This window comes from Leopardus geoffroyi, chromosome D4, assembly GCF_018350155.1.
Source record: "Leopardus geoffroyi isolate Oge1 chromosome D4, O.geoffroyi_Oge1_pat1.0, whole genome shotgun sequence".
Classification (NCBI taxonomy): Eukaryota; Metazoa; Chordata; class Mammalia; order Carnivora; family Felidae; genus Leopardus; species Leopardus geoffroyi.
The window spans coordinates 8,479,751-8,494,782 of record NC_059342.1 but is presented as its reverse complement, the minus strand read 5'-3'; the positions used below and the strand labels follow the sequence as shown (position 1 = coordinate 8,494,782).

Below are 15,032 nucleotides of genomic sequence, written 5' to 3'. Positions count from 1 at the left end.
CATTGCGCTAATTTCTATATCGATTTGCTCATGTGATTTTTGTATCTTCACAAGGGACTATTATTATTTAAAATTTTATAGGTGAAGAAAATGAGGTAGAGAAAGGTAAACTAACTTATTATAGTAGGCAGAATAACACCCCCCACACACAAAAGTATATATCCTGCTCCCCAAAAATTTTTGAGTGTGTTACCTTCCATGGCCAAGGGACCTCGCAGATGTGATGAAATTAAGGATCTTAAGATGGGGAGAGCATACTGGATTGTCTTAGTGGGCCCCATAGAAACACAGAGATCTTTTCATGAGGGAGGTAAGAGGGAGAGAAGAAGATGATAGTGAAGAGCAAAGTTCAGAGAGAGCCTGGGGGGCTCAGCCAGATAAGCATCGGACTCTTGATTTCCGCTCAGGTCACCATCTCACAATTCGTTAGATCGAGCCCTGCCTCGGGCTGTGTGCTGACAGCATGGAGCCTGCTTGGGATTCTGTCTCTCCGTCTGTCCCTGTCCGTCCCCTGCTCACATGCATGCATGTGTACTCTCCCTCTCTCAAAATAAATAAACGTTTAAAACAAAATAAAAACTCCCCAAACAAACAAACAACAACAACAAAGTCAGAATGATGCAGCCTGTAGGCAAGGAATGTGGGCAGCCTCCAAAGGCTGGAAAAGGCAAAGGATGGATTCTCTGCTAGAGCCTCCAGAAAGAACACGGTTCCGTGACACCTTGATTTTAGCCCCACAAGATCCACTTTGTATTTCTGATGCTCAGAACTGCAAGGCAATGCATATGTGTTGTTTTAAGCCATTAAGCTTGTGTTAATTCGTTACAGCAGCAAGAAGAAACTAATACCTGCCGAGGTCACACGGCCATTAGGCTGTGGATCAAGGATACAACCCCACCCTGGGTGATTCCAGAATCATCAGTTCTAATGCCGACAAAGGTGTTTAGAGCCTACGTTATAAGGAACTGAGTGCTGAGACAAAGAGGCAAAGATACTTTCTCCCATGTGGCCTTGCCTCGATCACCAATCCAGCTGTAAGAAGGGTTCTTATTTCCTGGGTAGGGTTTTGTGGCAAATGAGGTGGCATTCCCCATGGATTTCTTTATGCTGCTCTTGTCCCAAGTGTGTTCCTAGCTGATACGGCCAATGGAGGAAGGTTTCCCTCCTACATGGCAGACCCGTCTGCCCGTTTAAGTGCTTCCCAATCAGTTCCTTACAAGAAAAAGATGGGTTTTCTCCTGTATCTTGGAAGAACTATCTGAAGGGTAGGTGGTCCAGCTTCTAGCCAACCCATTAACCTCTTCGTCTCTGAGGGAGCCATGAGCCCCTGGATGTTCACAGGCTGTGTCCCATCTTCAAGACCTACCACGGCCATCACTTCTTGGCCTTTTGGCTAAGATCAGGTGAAGACCTACCACGTCCAAGGCACTGCATTATCTATGATAAGGGGATGAGATTACCTGCCCCAAGCCCTTCACGGATTCTTCTGGAAGAACTACATGTTTGTAGATGTAGAAATGCATCCTAAATTCTAAAAGTTCGGCTACGCAAAAATGCTTGTTCTCGTTTCCTTAACAGATTCCTTGCCGCCACCTTTTAATTTCATTGTCAGTGCAAAAATAAAAAGTGTTGATGGGCTGGATGGAACTTCATGACTCAGGCATTTTGTCTGTGGAGAATGAGAAGGAAGTAGAAGTAAGCTGTAGGAGACACTAAAAATACTGGAGAAAAAAGCTAGCTCAAAGAGTTGAAATCAGGATAAACTCAGAAAACTTCAAAGTATATGCTCTTTCAAGTGTTCAAGAACTGGCCTTCAAAGTATTTTGTGAAGAGATCACCAACACACGCGAGATAAGGAATCGCGTAAGAACCAAAGGGCCTTCAGAAATCTCCTTGTCGGCAGTAAGAGGCGAAGCTTGAAAAGACGGCATTTCGTGTCTTTCGCCCTTTAGGATTCAGTTCAAATCCCATCTCTCCTCCGCCAGCCTCCCTGACCCGCCCGGCCGACGGGAGCCGTTCCTGGCCCAGGAGTTTCCCATCCCTGCCGTTCACACGTTCTCGCTGTCTTGTGTCAAGAATTTCACTTGTTTGAAATCCACCTGGATTGTAAGCCACTTGAGGGGAGAGATCGTGTCCTAGATGTATGCTGTGTCTTCACAGGGCTTCCGACAGTAGAAGGCGCGTCGCATCAGGTGGTGTAGTCCATTTCTAGACAGTCTTTGCTCGCACCTAAAGCACACGTGACAAAGTGCCCCCTGTGGCCTCGTCTAAGCTTGTAGCATCATCGTGCTTGTTCCATCACCTCCTGGCTTTGCTATTACATCTTCATCTCCATCCTCCCCCAGCTTCCTACCTATAGTCCCAAGTTAGGATCTGGAATCTTGATCTTGTAGTACCTGCTCTGGCATATGTTACAGATCTTTGCTTCGGGACCATGGGACTCATTCCCCCAGCTGCTGGAACACTGGCAACGATGGCTCTCAGCTGGGTCTTGTCTTACCAAACTCCCTCCACCCACACAGCCATCTGACCCAAAGCCACAGCCCTTCCCAAGGGAGTGCACACCAAAAAGGTGTGGGATGGAAAGCCCTTGCCTCAAGGTGATTCAACTCCCACGGGTAGCCCCAGCTCAGGAACTCCCGCGCCAAGTGGACGTTCACTTTATTCCGATCGTAACGCAGCTTAACACCTCCTCGCATAGTACCACCCTCCCTCCTTCATTTCTCCACACATCAGGTTCCTGAGAGCCCTCCGTGATAAACTTCCTCCATGCAGATCTCTGCACCACAGTCTGTTTCCTAGGGAACCTGTTCTGTGACGGATCTCACACATAAATCAGAGAAAAATAAACAATGCCCACAGCATGAGGGACTGGGGAGGGCGCCTCCCCTAACATCAAGCCAGTCCAATCCGGCCAAGGCTCCCAATGCCTGGCCGTGAACACCGACACCAGCCTGGCCATCCAATGCCAGCCAAGTGAAGTCTGGTCACTTGTGTCCTCTCCGTCGGTGCTTCCCACTAGAACTTTCTGCGATGATGGACATGTTCCCTGCCTGCCCTGTCCAATACAATAGCCATCAGCCACTTGTGACTGTCGAGCACTTGAAATGCAGCTAGTGTGACTAAGGTATTTCATTCTTAAAAATTAACCTATATTTAAATACAAACAGTCACATGTGTCTCGTGGCTCCCATGAGGCACAGAACAGCCGTAGATTACGAATCGGGCAGGTCTAGAAAGGCAGTATCTCAGTGGCTCCAATTCCACCCGCCTTTACTTCTGCCTCTCCATCATCTAGAAGTACCTGGTCTGACTCCTTCAAAGTCATCCTAATGAGGCAGACAGAGGAACTGTGTACCAGTAAAGTCTAATTATTAAGCGGCCCAACAATGATTATGAATACTGTTAAGTCTCAGTGCCAGAGAGCTCTGTTTCAAGATTAAATTGGTCATAACGCATCAATCTATTCACCACTGCTTCCCCTCATAGTCTTGTATTCCCCTGGCCCCCCAAAGAATTAGATGGAGAGAAATGACCTGTGTTTGCGTGCAACTGAAATTAAGGAATACCCCCTTTCTTGACTGTGTATGTGTGTACGTTTGATTCATGCCTTTTTCTTTGCCATTTGGTCTATATGATCCTGGAGCTTCAGCTCTATGTTTTGTACATAAGAAAGCAAAAAGAGAGAAAGACACAGCTGCCATTTTGAGGTGGGCAGGCTGGGAACCCAGGGGAGACCTTTAGTCCTGCCCTGCTTCTTGGACAAGGACGATCTCTTATTACTGACCCAGAAATGTCAGAAGGGGCCCAGGATGAGAGCACATGGCTGCACTTGGGTAAGTTCATGACTATCCCGCAAAAACTGACTCTGTGTACATGCCCTCCAGACAAGGAGTCATTCACACCATCCTGCCGTCTGAGGGTCAGCCCGGACACAATCCGTGTGAGCCACTGAAAGCAACTGAAATTGAATCCAGCGCAATTTGAAAATATTCTGTTTACTTAAAGCCCAGAAGCCTAGCGTGAGAAGAAGAACCCAGGCCCAGGCGATGGTAGTTAAATTTGTTCATTTTTCTTTCTTGTTGCAATTTTATCTTTCCCGAGCAATTTAATGAAGACTCCAGAGGAAAGAATTAAATGTCTGCTGGTTCAATTACCAAATAATGAAAAGGTCGAAAGGAGCCCCATGCACTGTGTGCTGAGCCGCTAGAAAAGCCTGTGCTTACAGTGAAAATCTTTTGTGTGCTGTTCACACTTGCGATTTGCCACCCACAAATTGTACAGATGATTGTCAGTGTAAGAAGCAGAAATCAAGAGCTGGTACAGGTCGCCCTCCACAAGGGTGAAAAGGCCTGGCCCACGGGGGCATCTCACGACACCCACGGCAGCAGCCAGAGGCACGGTGGGGACCATAGCCTCCATCAGGAGGGACCGGACTGGCATTAAATCCACCCTTTGAGAAGGTTCTAATCACCTCTGGCCCTGGATGCATTGTGACCAGCCTGTCCTTGGAGCTACATGCAGGGTACGTCTCCGGGGCCAAAGAGACCTGGCAGCAAGGATTTCAAGGACTCTGCGCAGCCTCTCTGGCATCTGAAAGGCTACCCCCGCCCCCAACCTGCCCCAACTATACACAGAAAAGAAAGATTACAGAAACACAAAAATCCTCTACAGAAGCCAAAACAAAGATAAAATAAAACTACGGTTTTTGGAATTCAAGCTTTAAAAATCAAGTCTCTTTGGAAATAATGGGCAAGCAAAAAGGCAGCTCGGTATAGACTCTCCTAGCCCCAACACCCACGATGAGCATCTCTCCGCTCATGCTGCGGCTTCTCCAAAACCTTTGGATCAGTGACATCCAAAGACTCAATGGCCAAGTCGTTGTACAGCTTCTTTTTCACCCTTAAATTAAGTTCTTCTTTGGTTATTTCAGAGAATAGCCTCATTCTTAGGAAACACACATTGAAATGTTTAAGGATAAAGGGTCATAATATATATCGCTGACCCATAGTAAAAAGTGTGTGTGCGTGTGTGTGTGTGTGTGTCCTCCTCCTTTATCTCTATCGACATATATGTAAATATTTACATACACGTGTATATACATTTGGGGGAGGGATGAGACGGAAACCAGACTAAACGATAAAGCAAGGGGGGTAAAGTGTAAAGAGAATTTGGGCAGCCTTTGAACTATTTTTATTTTTACAATGTACCTGCAAGTTTGAAATTATTCCAAGTTTTAAATAGTGCAAAAAGTTTTAAATAGTGCAAAAAGTTTTAAATAGTGCAAAAAGTTTTAATTCTTTCTCTTTTCTTCTCCTGTGTATTAACTCCTGGCTAGATACCCTCATAATTACACAACAGCCACGCTTTGGGTAACAGTGTCCGTGAGGGGAGCGCCACTCCATGAGAAGGCAACAGTTCTGCTGATACGTGTAATCAGGATGAAGATTCTCTTGGAGAAACCAATCGCAAAGACAATTCTAGAACGGCCCCTCTTACGGTGTGCTGGTGATTACTGAGGGTTTATGCTGGGGTTGGAGAGGGACTATGGATAGGGAATCCAAGAGTATCTCTAGATAATTCCTTCCTCTCTTCTCTTAAAATACCACAGCCAAGGGTATTAGGTTCTCAAGGTTTTAAAAAAATCATGACTATTCCTCAAATCAAGTTAAAATATACGCGAGGGGCACTGTTAAGCGTCAGACTCCTGATCTCAGCTCAGGTCATGGTCTCACGGTTCGTGACTTTGAGCCCCGCTTCAGGCTCCACGCTGACACTGCGGAATCTGCTTGGGATTCTCTCTCTCCCTCTCTCTCTCCCCCTCCCCTGCTCATGCTCGCTTTCTCAAAAATGAAAAAAATAAACTTAAAAAAATAAAATATATGTAAATATACGTGAAAACAAACTGTAGGAGAAAAAGAAAACCTCTGAATTATTTATGCCACTTTTTTGGGGGGGGTGGGGGGAGTGGTTTCTGAAATGAGAGACCATAGGATCATTCTGTTATCAGAAGAGACCCTCTCTGGGGGCACCTGGGTGGCTTAGTCAGCTGAGCGCCCGACTTTGGCTTAGGTCATGATCTCACAATTCGTGAGTTCGAGCCCCACATCAGGCTCGCTGCTGTCAGTCTGTCAGCGTAGAGCCCACTTAGTATCCTCTGTCCCCCTCTGTCTGCCCCTCCCCCACTTGCACTCTCCCAAAAATAAATATTAAAAACAAATAATACAAGAATAGAACCATTCTGAAGACTGACCTTAATCGGTACTGCTACTCCTATATTCCCAAAAAACACAACTGTGGGATGCACTTGAATGAATATATGATTAAATGATTGAGCAACACCTGAGATAAAGTTCTAGGCTCCCTTCCTTATCCTTAGGAATACCCTGTAAGATGTACGAAAATCTAAGCGGAGGCATCTTTAACTATAGGGTTCTCCTCATAAGCTTCTATTCTCCTCTTCTCCTTTATTTAGAATTCCATATTTAAATCTACTAGCATCATAAAGAAAAAGGTGAGATCAGCTGGACAAAGCTATTTTTCACACATATAATGGAATAGGATTAATACCGAGAGTACAGAAAGCATTCCTACAGGTGAATTAGAATTAAAAAGATAATTCAAAGTAAAAATTGTCCAGAAGAGCCCTTGAACAGGTATTCCACAGAAGAGAAAGCACAAACGGCCAAAACGCTCTGCCCAGGTGCTCAAAGTCATTAATAAGTGGAAAATGCAAATGCAAATGCAAATAGCATGTCATAAAAACCAGATGGGCAAAAATTCCAAAGCCTGACAATATCAACTGCTGACGAAGCTGTGGAACAATGGCACTGTCGTTTACTGCTGGAGGGAGGGAAAGGTGGAAGCACCACTGTGGGAAACACCTGGTCATTACAGAGCAGAGTTGAAGGCATGCATGTCCTGTGACCCAACAATTCTGCTGGGTATACACCGAGAAGCTCTATCGAAGACGCAGCGGCGGGCGGGTGTTGTGCAAGAATATTCCTAACAACACTTGTATAATGGAGGCCATCCAAAGTCTGCCAACAGAACAGTAAACTAGCAACTTGAGGCATTTCATACAATAGAACAGTATCCAGCACTGAAGATAAAGACACAATAGTTGTGTACATCCACAGAATGGTCATCAGGAACACGATGTTGGACGAAAAAACAAACGATACAAGAATGCTTACATTATGATTCTATTTATGAAACAGGGTTTGTTTTTAGGGATAGAAATAGGGGTAGGGGCACCTGGGTAGTTCAGTCGGTTGAACACCTAACTTCAGTTCAGGTCATAATCTCACAGCTAGTGAGTTCGAGCCCCACGTCAGGCTCTGTGCTGACAGCTCAGAGCCTGGAGCCTGCTTCAGATTCTGTGTCTCCTCTCTCTGCTCCTCCCCAGCTTGTGCTCTCTCTCTCTCTCTCAAAAATAAAATAAAACATTAAAAAAATTAAAAAAAAGAAATATATAAGGTAAAACTATACACAACAAGGGAATGAGAAACAAAAATTCAAGACTGTGGTTACCTGTGTCTACAGAAGAAAGGAAAAGCAATCAGGAGGAGACATATGGACCTTGAATGGAAACCCTAATGGCCTATTTCTTAAAAGAAGTAGAGGGCCCATGTCCATTGCATCATTATCCTTTATACTTACACATCTTACAAATATTCTTTTGTGCGTATCCAATATTCAACAAAAACAACTTTTAAGAACTGGTGAAGAAGGAAATGACCAAAAATATTTTATCAAGACTTGTTGGAAAGGAAAACAGAGTAAAACAACATTCCAGCCAGCAGGCTTTGGCAATCTTTCCTTCCACACACGCCATACTGGCCTGTCTCTGATTCTTCTTTGTTCACTCGATCCAAAACCAACCACGGCTCCGAGTTACCAGTTGTCCCGGGTTGGGGAAACATTTCACGATATTCATTAGAAGGAACAGCCAAACTTCCTTCTCTGTCCTCCTAACCCTCATTAAAATTCAGGCCTCCTCCAGGTGTGAATGACAAGCACATTACCCCATTCACGCATGCGCACCCACCCATCCAATCTCTGCAGCTCAGTCAGGTTATTATTATATCCAACCAACTATTACTAAAAGCCATTATGACCTGACTTTTGCCTTTGACTTATTCTCTAATATTTGTACATATTTAACAATGATAATAGAATACCATATTCAAAACAAAGAATCTATCCTCCAACCTATGCCTGAAATCTGAAAAAGCTCCTTGAAACACAGACATCTGTCTATGCTCCAAATACAACCATGTAGCAACAGCCCTTTAAAGCTAAACTAAAATTTAAAATGAGTGGTGCAGGGGCGCCTGGGTGGCTCAGTTGGTTAAGCGTCTGACTTCGGCTCAGGTCATGATCTCACGGTTTGTGAGTTCGAGCCCCGCGTTGGGCTCTGTGCTGACAGCTTGGAGCCAGCTTGGGATTCTCTGTCTCCTTTCTCTCTCCCAAAAACATTTAAAAAAATTAGGGATCTAGAATGTTAAAAAAAAAAAAAAACTTTAAAAAAATAAGGTGAGTGGTACAGTTGGTCAGTACAGCACTTAAGAACAAGATAAATCTCGCTCCAGAAAGTCTGACTCCTCACCTTGGTAGGTCATTAAAGATAAAAAGACATTCATCTCCCCCTCTGGCCCACCTGCCACCCAGTGGATGGGGAAGAAGAAAGTTTTGTTCTATTTTCAATATCATCAAATTTTTAAAAAACTTGTTTTCATGTCAGTTACTCCAGTGACGTCTGGCTTCTCTCAGCAGTAAAATGCCAACAGGAACAAAATAATCAGACTGGTAAAAAAAAAAAAAAAAAATGCTTCTAAATGACCCACCTGGAAGATTCCATCACTTAGTCCCCTGACGTTTCCTGAAGACCTAGTTAGGAGACGCTGTAAAAATACAACCACTTACCTCCGCGTACTGTGCGACAGAACTGGCTTCAACAGCATACACTCTCCTAGCTCCAGCCTGCACGGCAAAAAATGATAGTATTCCTGATCCACAGCCAACATCTAGGACAATCTGGAAGAAAGAGCGAAGACAACAGAGGGGTGAGAAAATGCACAGGTATGTTGGCTCCACCATGGCTTTGAGCAATTGTCTTCGGGCTTAACGCCCCAGCTTTGCTGTTTACAAATGGTCTCACCTTAGTCAAGTTAGGAATCTCCGTGAGACTCCATTTTCTCAGATGTTTAATGGGATGATAATATCCACTTTTTAAGGTTTGTTGGAGGGATTAAGTAACATGAAGTATCTACAGAGCACCTGGCAGGTAATTGGTGTTTTTCAAATCACTGCTCTTATTACTATGGTGTCTCTTTTTTTTGTTTTCAATTTATTTTTGAGACAGAGAGAGACAGAGCATGAGCAGGGGAGGGGCAGAGAGAGAGAGGGAGACACAGAATCCGAACCAGGCTGCAGGCTCTGAGCTGTCAGCAGAGTCCAACGCGGGGCTCGAACTCACGGACTGTGAGACCATGACCTGAGCTAAAGTCAGACGCTGAACTGACTGAGCCACCCAGGCTCCCCTACCATGGTGTCTTTGTAACACAGATCGCTGTTAGGACGTCCAGGGCCAAGAAAAGTAAAGCGTCATGAATAAGCTCGCCTATCAAATCTGTTCGCAGGAACAAAACGAAAAGTGTCACCGATCATTTTATATGTTTTTATACGTTCTGTGTTTTATTTTATATATGTAAAATTTTTATATATAAATTTATTACATATTCATATATGTATATATTCAGAAATAAGATAAAGTCTTCAAAAATCCAAAAGTTGGGTTTGTGCTTGCTTTTTTTTTTTTTTTTTTCTGCAGGCCCCCCTCCCCCCCCCCCCCCCCACACACACACAGTTGGGGAGGTTTACAAATGGAGGGTGGGAGGGTATTAAGGCAGTGGACAGATAGAATTCTCAGAAGCTTTTTTTTTTCTATTCTCTGGGTTCAGACCTTGGACTTAAATCAAGACAGTCACCTTTCGCTAGCACAAGGGCCCAACATTTGAGAGGCAGGAGGTACGTGATATGTATTGGGCCTCCTCCCCAAACATACCTGCAGCCAAGGCCCAAATTTCAACCTGATCACTGGGATTTCAGGTGACTGCTTCTGCCACATTAGTGACTCTTAACTCAGCATCTTGTAGCACTGGCTTTGAGCAAGACGTTTTGATTGGCTCTAAATCCTGATAATAAACGTCTGAGTAAATAGCATTACTAGGACTACTTTGGAGACAACCACACTGAAATTCGGACACGGACCAACAGGCCCAAGTTCATCTAGCAGCAGAGAGGGGAGTGAAGACTCGCATCTGGGTACATCCGCCTTCCAAGCGCATGTCCCGTAACACCGTACCCTGCTTACTTACGCCCATCTTCATAAATCTGTCATTTTCACACGGCGACACCGATAGGCAATGTTAGGTGAGGAAACCAAGTATTACTTTTCGTAGGAAATTTAGAAAAGATCTCTCTCTTTTTTTTTTTTACTTTGATAGCAGGAAAATTTCCCCCCAAAATAGGAAATATCAAGAGGGTGTGTGTGTGCGTGTCTGTGTGTGTTTTAACCGCAGTATCACACTGTGCTGACACAGATACTGTGCCATTATTCTAAGAGAGCATGCTGTTAGTAACGGGTTCACAGTGCTCGCTTATATTAATTCTAGAACTGTGGCTGTATTCCATATGGTTTCCTAGGGTTTGGGTAATTAGGAGCATTACCAATTTAAAATGTCACCCAGGCTCTGGAATTTGCTGTCAGGCTGTCTACACTTTTAGAAATACCAACATTCCCCTCCCCTCGTCCTCCCTAGGAAATACATCATCTTCACATGGCCCTGCTCCGTTGCAAGAACACCTGTGACCACTCTTCAGCGAATGCGGCCATTAGGGTGGGGAGTACAATTCACAGCACCACCACCCCCCCCCCAAATAGATACGCCAGATCCAGAAGAATCTTTCCGGAGCCTTATTCAAGAAAAATATAAAACTTCAGAGTCTACACCCAGTCCAAAACATGGATGCAAAATTAAGACACAATGAGAATTGCACCTGTTTGCTCTGGTGACAGGTGCCCTGAAAACCTGTGAGTGGTGCTCTTTGTCTCTTTTATTAGGGAGCTGTGAAGAACATCTTGGAACAGCGTTTTTCAGCTCTCTTGACCCTGCAGATTAAAAACCAAAGAAATGTTTGCCGCAAAAGAGAGGAAGGAGAAAGGTAATGGAAAGAAAAGAGAAAAAGGTCAGAGATGGGAGGGAGCCTGATGGATGTGGTTCAAACTTTGCCCAGATTAGTCCATTCGGTACGCTTTAATAGACCCAGACCCTATCGGATGAAAAATCCCAAATGAAGGCAATTTCCCAGGTACCTTATTTCAATACCTCTTTTCAGGCCCAAATAACCTTATTCATTTGGTTATTTCAAACCAGTGCATAGGCCTTGGAAAAGAATCTCATCTTTTCTTAGCATTATCCAGATAATGCCAGCTGCTTCCCACTTGTGTATATATGTAAAAAGTTAATAAGGGAATTTTCAGTCTGGAGCCGATGGGAGAGGGTGGGGAGAGGAAGGAACATTTTGCCTTGTCTACGTAAGCCTTGCAATGTGGGAAACAAAGCTCTGGAGGGCTTAGAATAAATCCTCTGGTGAAAAAACGAAAGGTCAAAGCAAATATTTAGGCTCTAATGGAAATATACTACCCTTTCCAGCTGGGGTTTCCAAATCCGAGAGGAGAGAGGCCACTAACACAGATAACTCTGTTATACGCTTTCCTACACGGCACTTCAGGAAGCCTTGAAGCCACCTCCAATCATATTTTCTTGCCCTCACAGAAGAATACATTGGTCCCAGTTTTTATTCTAGCACTGGTAGGCCACCATAGGACTGGGCACGTGTGAGGACCTTGGCAGGTATTAAGTTATACTTTCTTGCCCTAGGGAAAAAAATATCCCCCCACGTTGGGCAGAGGCAATAAAATCCCCTTGTATCTCCAAAGCCATCCACAGTTTCCCAAGGATGTTCTCCTCACACTATTTGATTGCGATGTCTCCCTGGAAAGGGGAGTTCACAGTTTGTCCCCATTTTATTGATGAGGAAACGAGGCGTGGACAGACTGCTTCCAGCTCAAGGTAACATGGCCGGTAAGCGGCAGAGTTGGGCAATGCTCAACCCTCCCCACCATCGTGGCCTTCTCTCTGTGTAGTAAAAGATGAGAAAAAAAGGGGTGCGCTGTGAAGAGATGAAAATCTGGGCATATCAGACACCCCCAATGGTGCCACGCAGCTAAGCGGAAAGTCCCCATCTCCTCGATGTGCTGTCCTTGGGCCTCAGCCATCCGGCAATGACTGGCTTTCCTGGTCTCTTTTTCTGTAATTCTCTTCTTTCTTCCTCCCCCCACCACCCCCCCCAGGCTTGCCAACTGCAGGCCTTTCCCTGATTCTAGGCTCCCTCATGTGTGATCCCCTGTAGCGGAGGGAGCCGAGAGCCTGCCAGACGTTCATGCTCTCTCAGAGCCTGGACGACAATCTCTGCTCCCCTGTATCTCCATAGGGCCACGGGACCACTTAGCCCAATGGAGTGTGAGGGGAAGTGATGAGTGTCCCTTCTGTGGGGAGGTGGCTGAAGGTGTACCTTGCCTTCCTTCCCCACACCCTCTGCTCCTTATGGAGTCACACTGGAAACCACCTGCTGGAGGTGAAAACATCCTCACTCCCTGGGTCGCCACTTTGGGAAGAGCCACTCAGAACACCCTGGACGTGCCACTGAAACAATACTCTTCTGCTGGGTGAAATCCTTCTCATTTTTCCCCCTGGGGAAGTGACGACCAAGCACAGATATCACATCTCTGGGACACGTTCTCTGACGTCCCCAGTCTAGGCTGCCTGGTACGTGGCTCTCCAGAAGAGCTTACCACAGGACACTGCATATACAGTAAAACCTTGGAGTGCGAGTAACTTGTTCTGCAAATGTTCCACAAGACGAGCAAATATTTCTAATGAATTTTAACTTGATAAACGAGCCATGTCTTGCAATACGAGTCGTCCGTGATGCCGAACGTCATGCGATCACAACTGAGCCAATGGTTCTCTCTCTCTTTCTCTCTTTCACTGTGGGATTGTGGGTAATCATCCCCCATGCTTGGATGTTCAGTCTCAGGCTGCGGTGTTTGGCAGAAATCGGTAATTTTTCAGAACATTGGAAGGTGCCCCCCACTGGCAGTAGTGTATTTTTTGTCACTTCAAAGCACCCATGGATGTTCCTCTGGTTTTCCGTACAAGAGTAAGCTTAGGAATGCTTTGCTTCATTCTAGGCCAGGCTGCCAGCAGATTATAGACCCTTTCCTCTGCTGCCTTATTGCCAGTTACATTACATAGAGTATATGACAAGAGTTTTTTTTTTAATTTTTTAATGTTATTTATTTTAGAGAGAGACAGAACACAAGCAGGGGAGAGGCAGAGAGAGAGGGAGACACAGAATCTGAAGCAGGCTCTAGGCTCTGAGCTGTCAGCACAGAGCCTGATGTAGGGCTCGAACTCATGGACCGTGAGATTATGACCTGAGCTGAAGTCGGATGCTCAACCAACTGAGCCACCCAGGCGCCCCTGACAAGAGTTTTTAATACTGCACTGTAGTCGACATTCGTTAGTGAAACTCGTCCTACTCAATAACCCTCCTCTCTCTCGTTTCCCTCATACCAGCCACAAAGGTTTTCAAAGGTAAATGTAGGTTAATTTGCTTTTTTCTTGGTATCTTGTATTTTCGTTATTATTTTGTATATTGCAATACTGTAATCATTTTTATATGAATATTTTTGGGTTGTGGAACAAATCATCTGAGTTCCCATTATTATGGAGAAATTCCCTTTGATACACAAGTACTTAGGATTACAAGTATGTTTCTGGAACGAACTATGCTCGCAAACCAACGTTTTACTGTATTTTTTTTCTTTTAAGGTTTTAAGTAATCTCTATGTCCAATGCAGGGCTCGAACTCACAGCCCTGAGATCAAGAGCCACACGCTCTACCTACTGAGCCAGCCAGGTGCCCCGATGATACCGCAAATATTTCTTTACATGTTTGCCTTCCCTGCCAAGCCTATGAGTTCCCCAAAGATAAGAAGCACATCATTTATCTCTCAGCACCCAGCACATGAAAGCAAAAATCGTTAATAAATATTTGTTGGCTAAATGACCAAATGCAATGACTCATTAGGGCAGTCTCCTAATTCCAACATCACCTTGAAATATTTCTGGGAAAGGCTTATGTCGTTCCCCAGCCATTTCAACTCTGGGAGTGTCCTTGCATGCAAAGCTAGCAGCCAGAGGCTAAGCCCAGGATGCCCTTGCCTTATTCAGCACTTACATGCTGAATTGTTTCACTCAACCTAACCTTCTGCTTCTTGGTCTCCAAGCCATCTCACAGACCTGACTCTATACTGTTTCTTTTTGTGATCTCCATCCTTCCTCCTTGACTGTGATCCCAACATGTCTCTTGGGTCACCCTTGTGACTATCTGAGGCAGCCTTGTGCCCTGACCCAGGCCTCTTGGAAGGTTCCATGTTCCTTTCTGCCATAGGGCCTTAGTAAATGCTGCTCCCTTTGGGGTGCTCCCCACTGCATACTCTATGGTATCAGCCTATGGTAATGTTTTTGTTTTTACCTAGTCAACGCCCATTAAGCTAGATCTTTTCTATTTGTTCCTCCAGGTCTGTGCTCCACTTTCCTCCACCTGCTTTTTGTCACAAGTCTCACCTACGTGGACAGCATCAATGGCTTCCTTGCCCCTGGACCCCATTTGGGAGCAGTCAAGAGAAAAGACAACAGAAAGTCAGAGGGGGTGGGGACAGCGAGGTCAGGTGAGTTATTCTCCTGGCTTCTTCCTTCCTGGCTCTCCGGAGACTGGTTGTCCCCTCCACCCAAAGCCACAATTCTCGGTGGGTTTCCATCTTTACAGCTATGACCGTCCCATCCACTTTCCAGGAAGCACCCACTGCAGCCCACATGTGGTAACAAGTCTCTCTG

At 45.1% G+C, this 15,032-nt stretch overlaps 1 protein-coding gene across 1 annotated transcript in view; it reads right to left on the bottom strand.

Annotated features, from left to right (window-relative positions):
- Positions 1-15,032, bottom strand: part of LOC123593587 (histone-arginine methyltransferase CARM1-like) — a 246,751-nt gene that overhangs the window by 69,904 nt on the left and 161,815 nt on the right. The window contains exon 6 of the mRNA XM_045469666.1: positions 8,929-9,039. Coding sequence (XP_045325622.1) covers positions 8,929-9,039 — 111 coding nt within the window. The remainder of the gene's footprint in view (positions 1-8,928; positions 9,040-15,032) is intronic.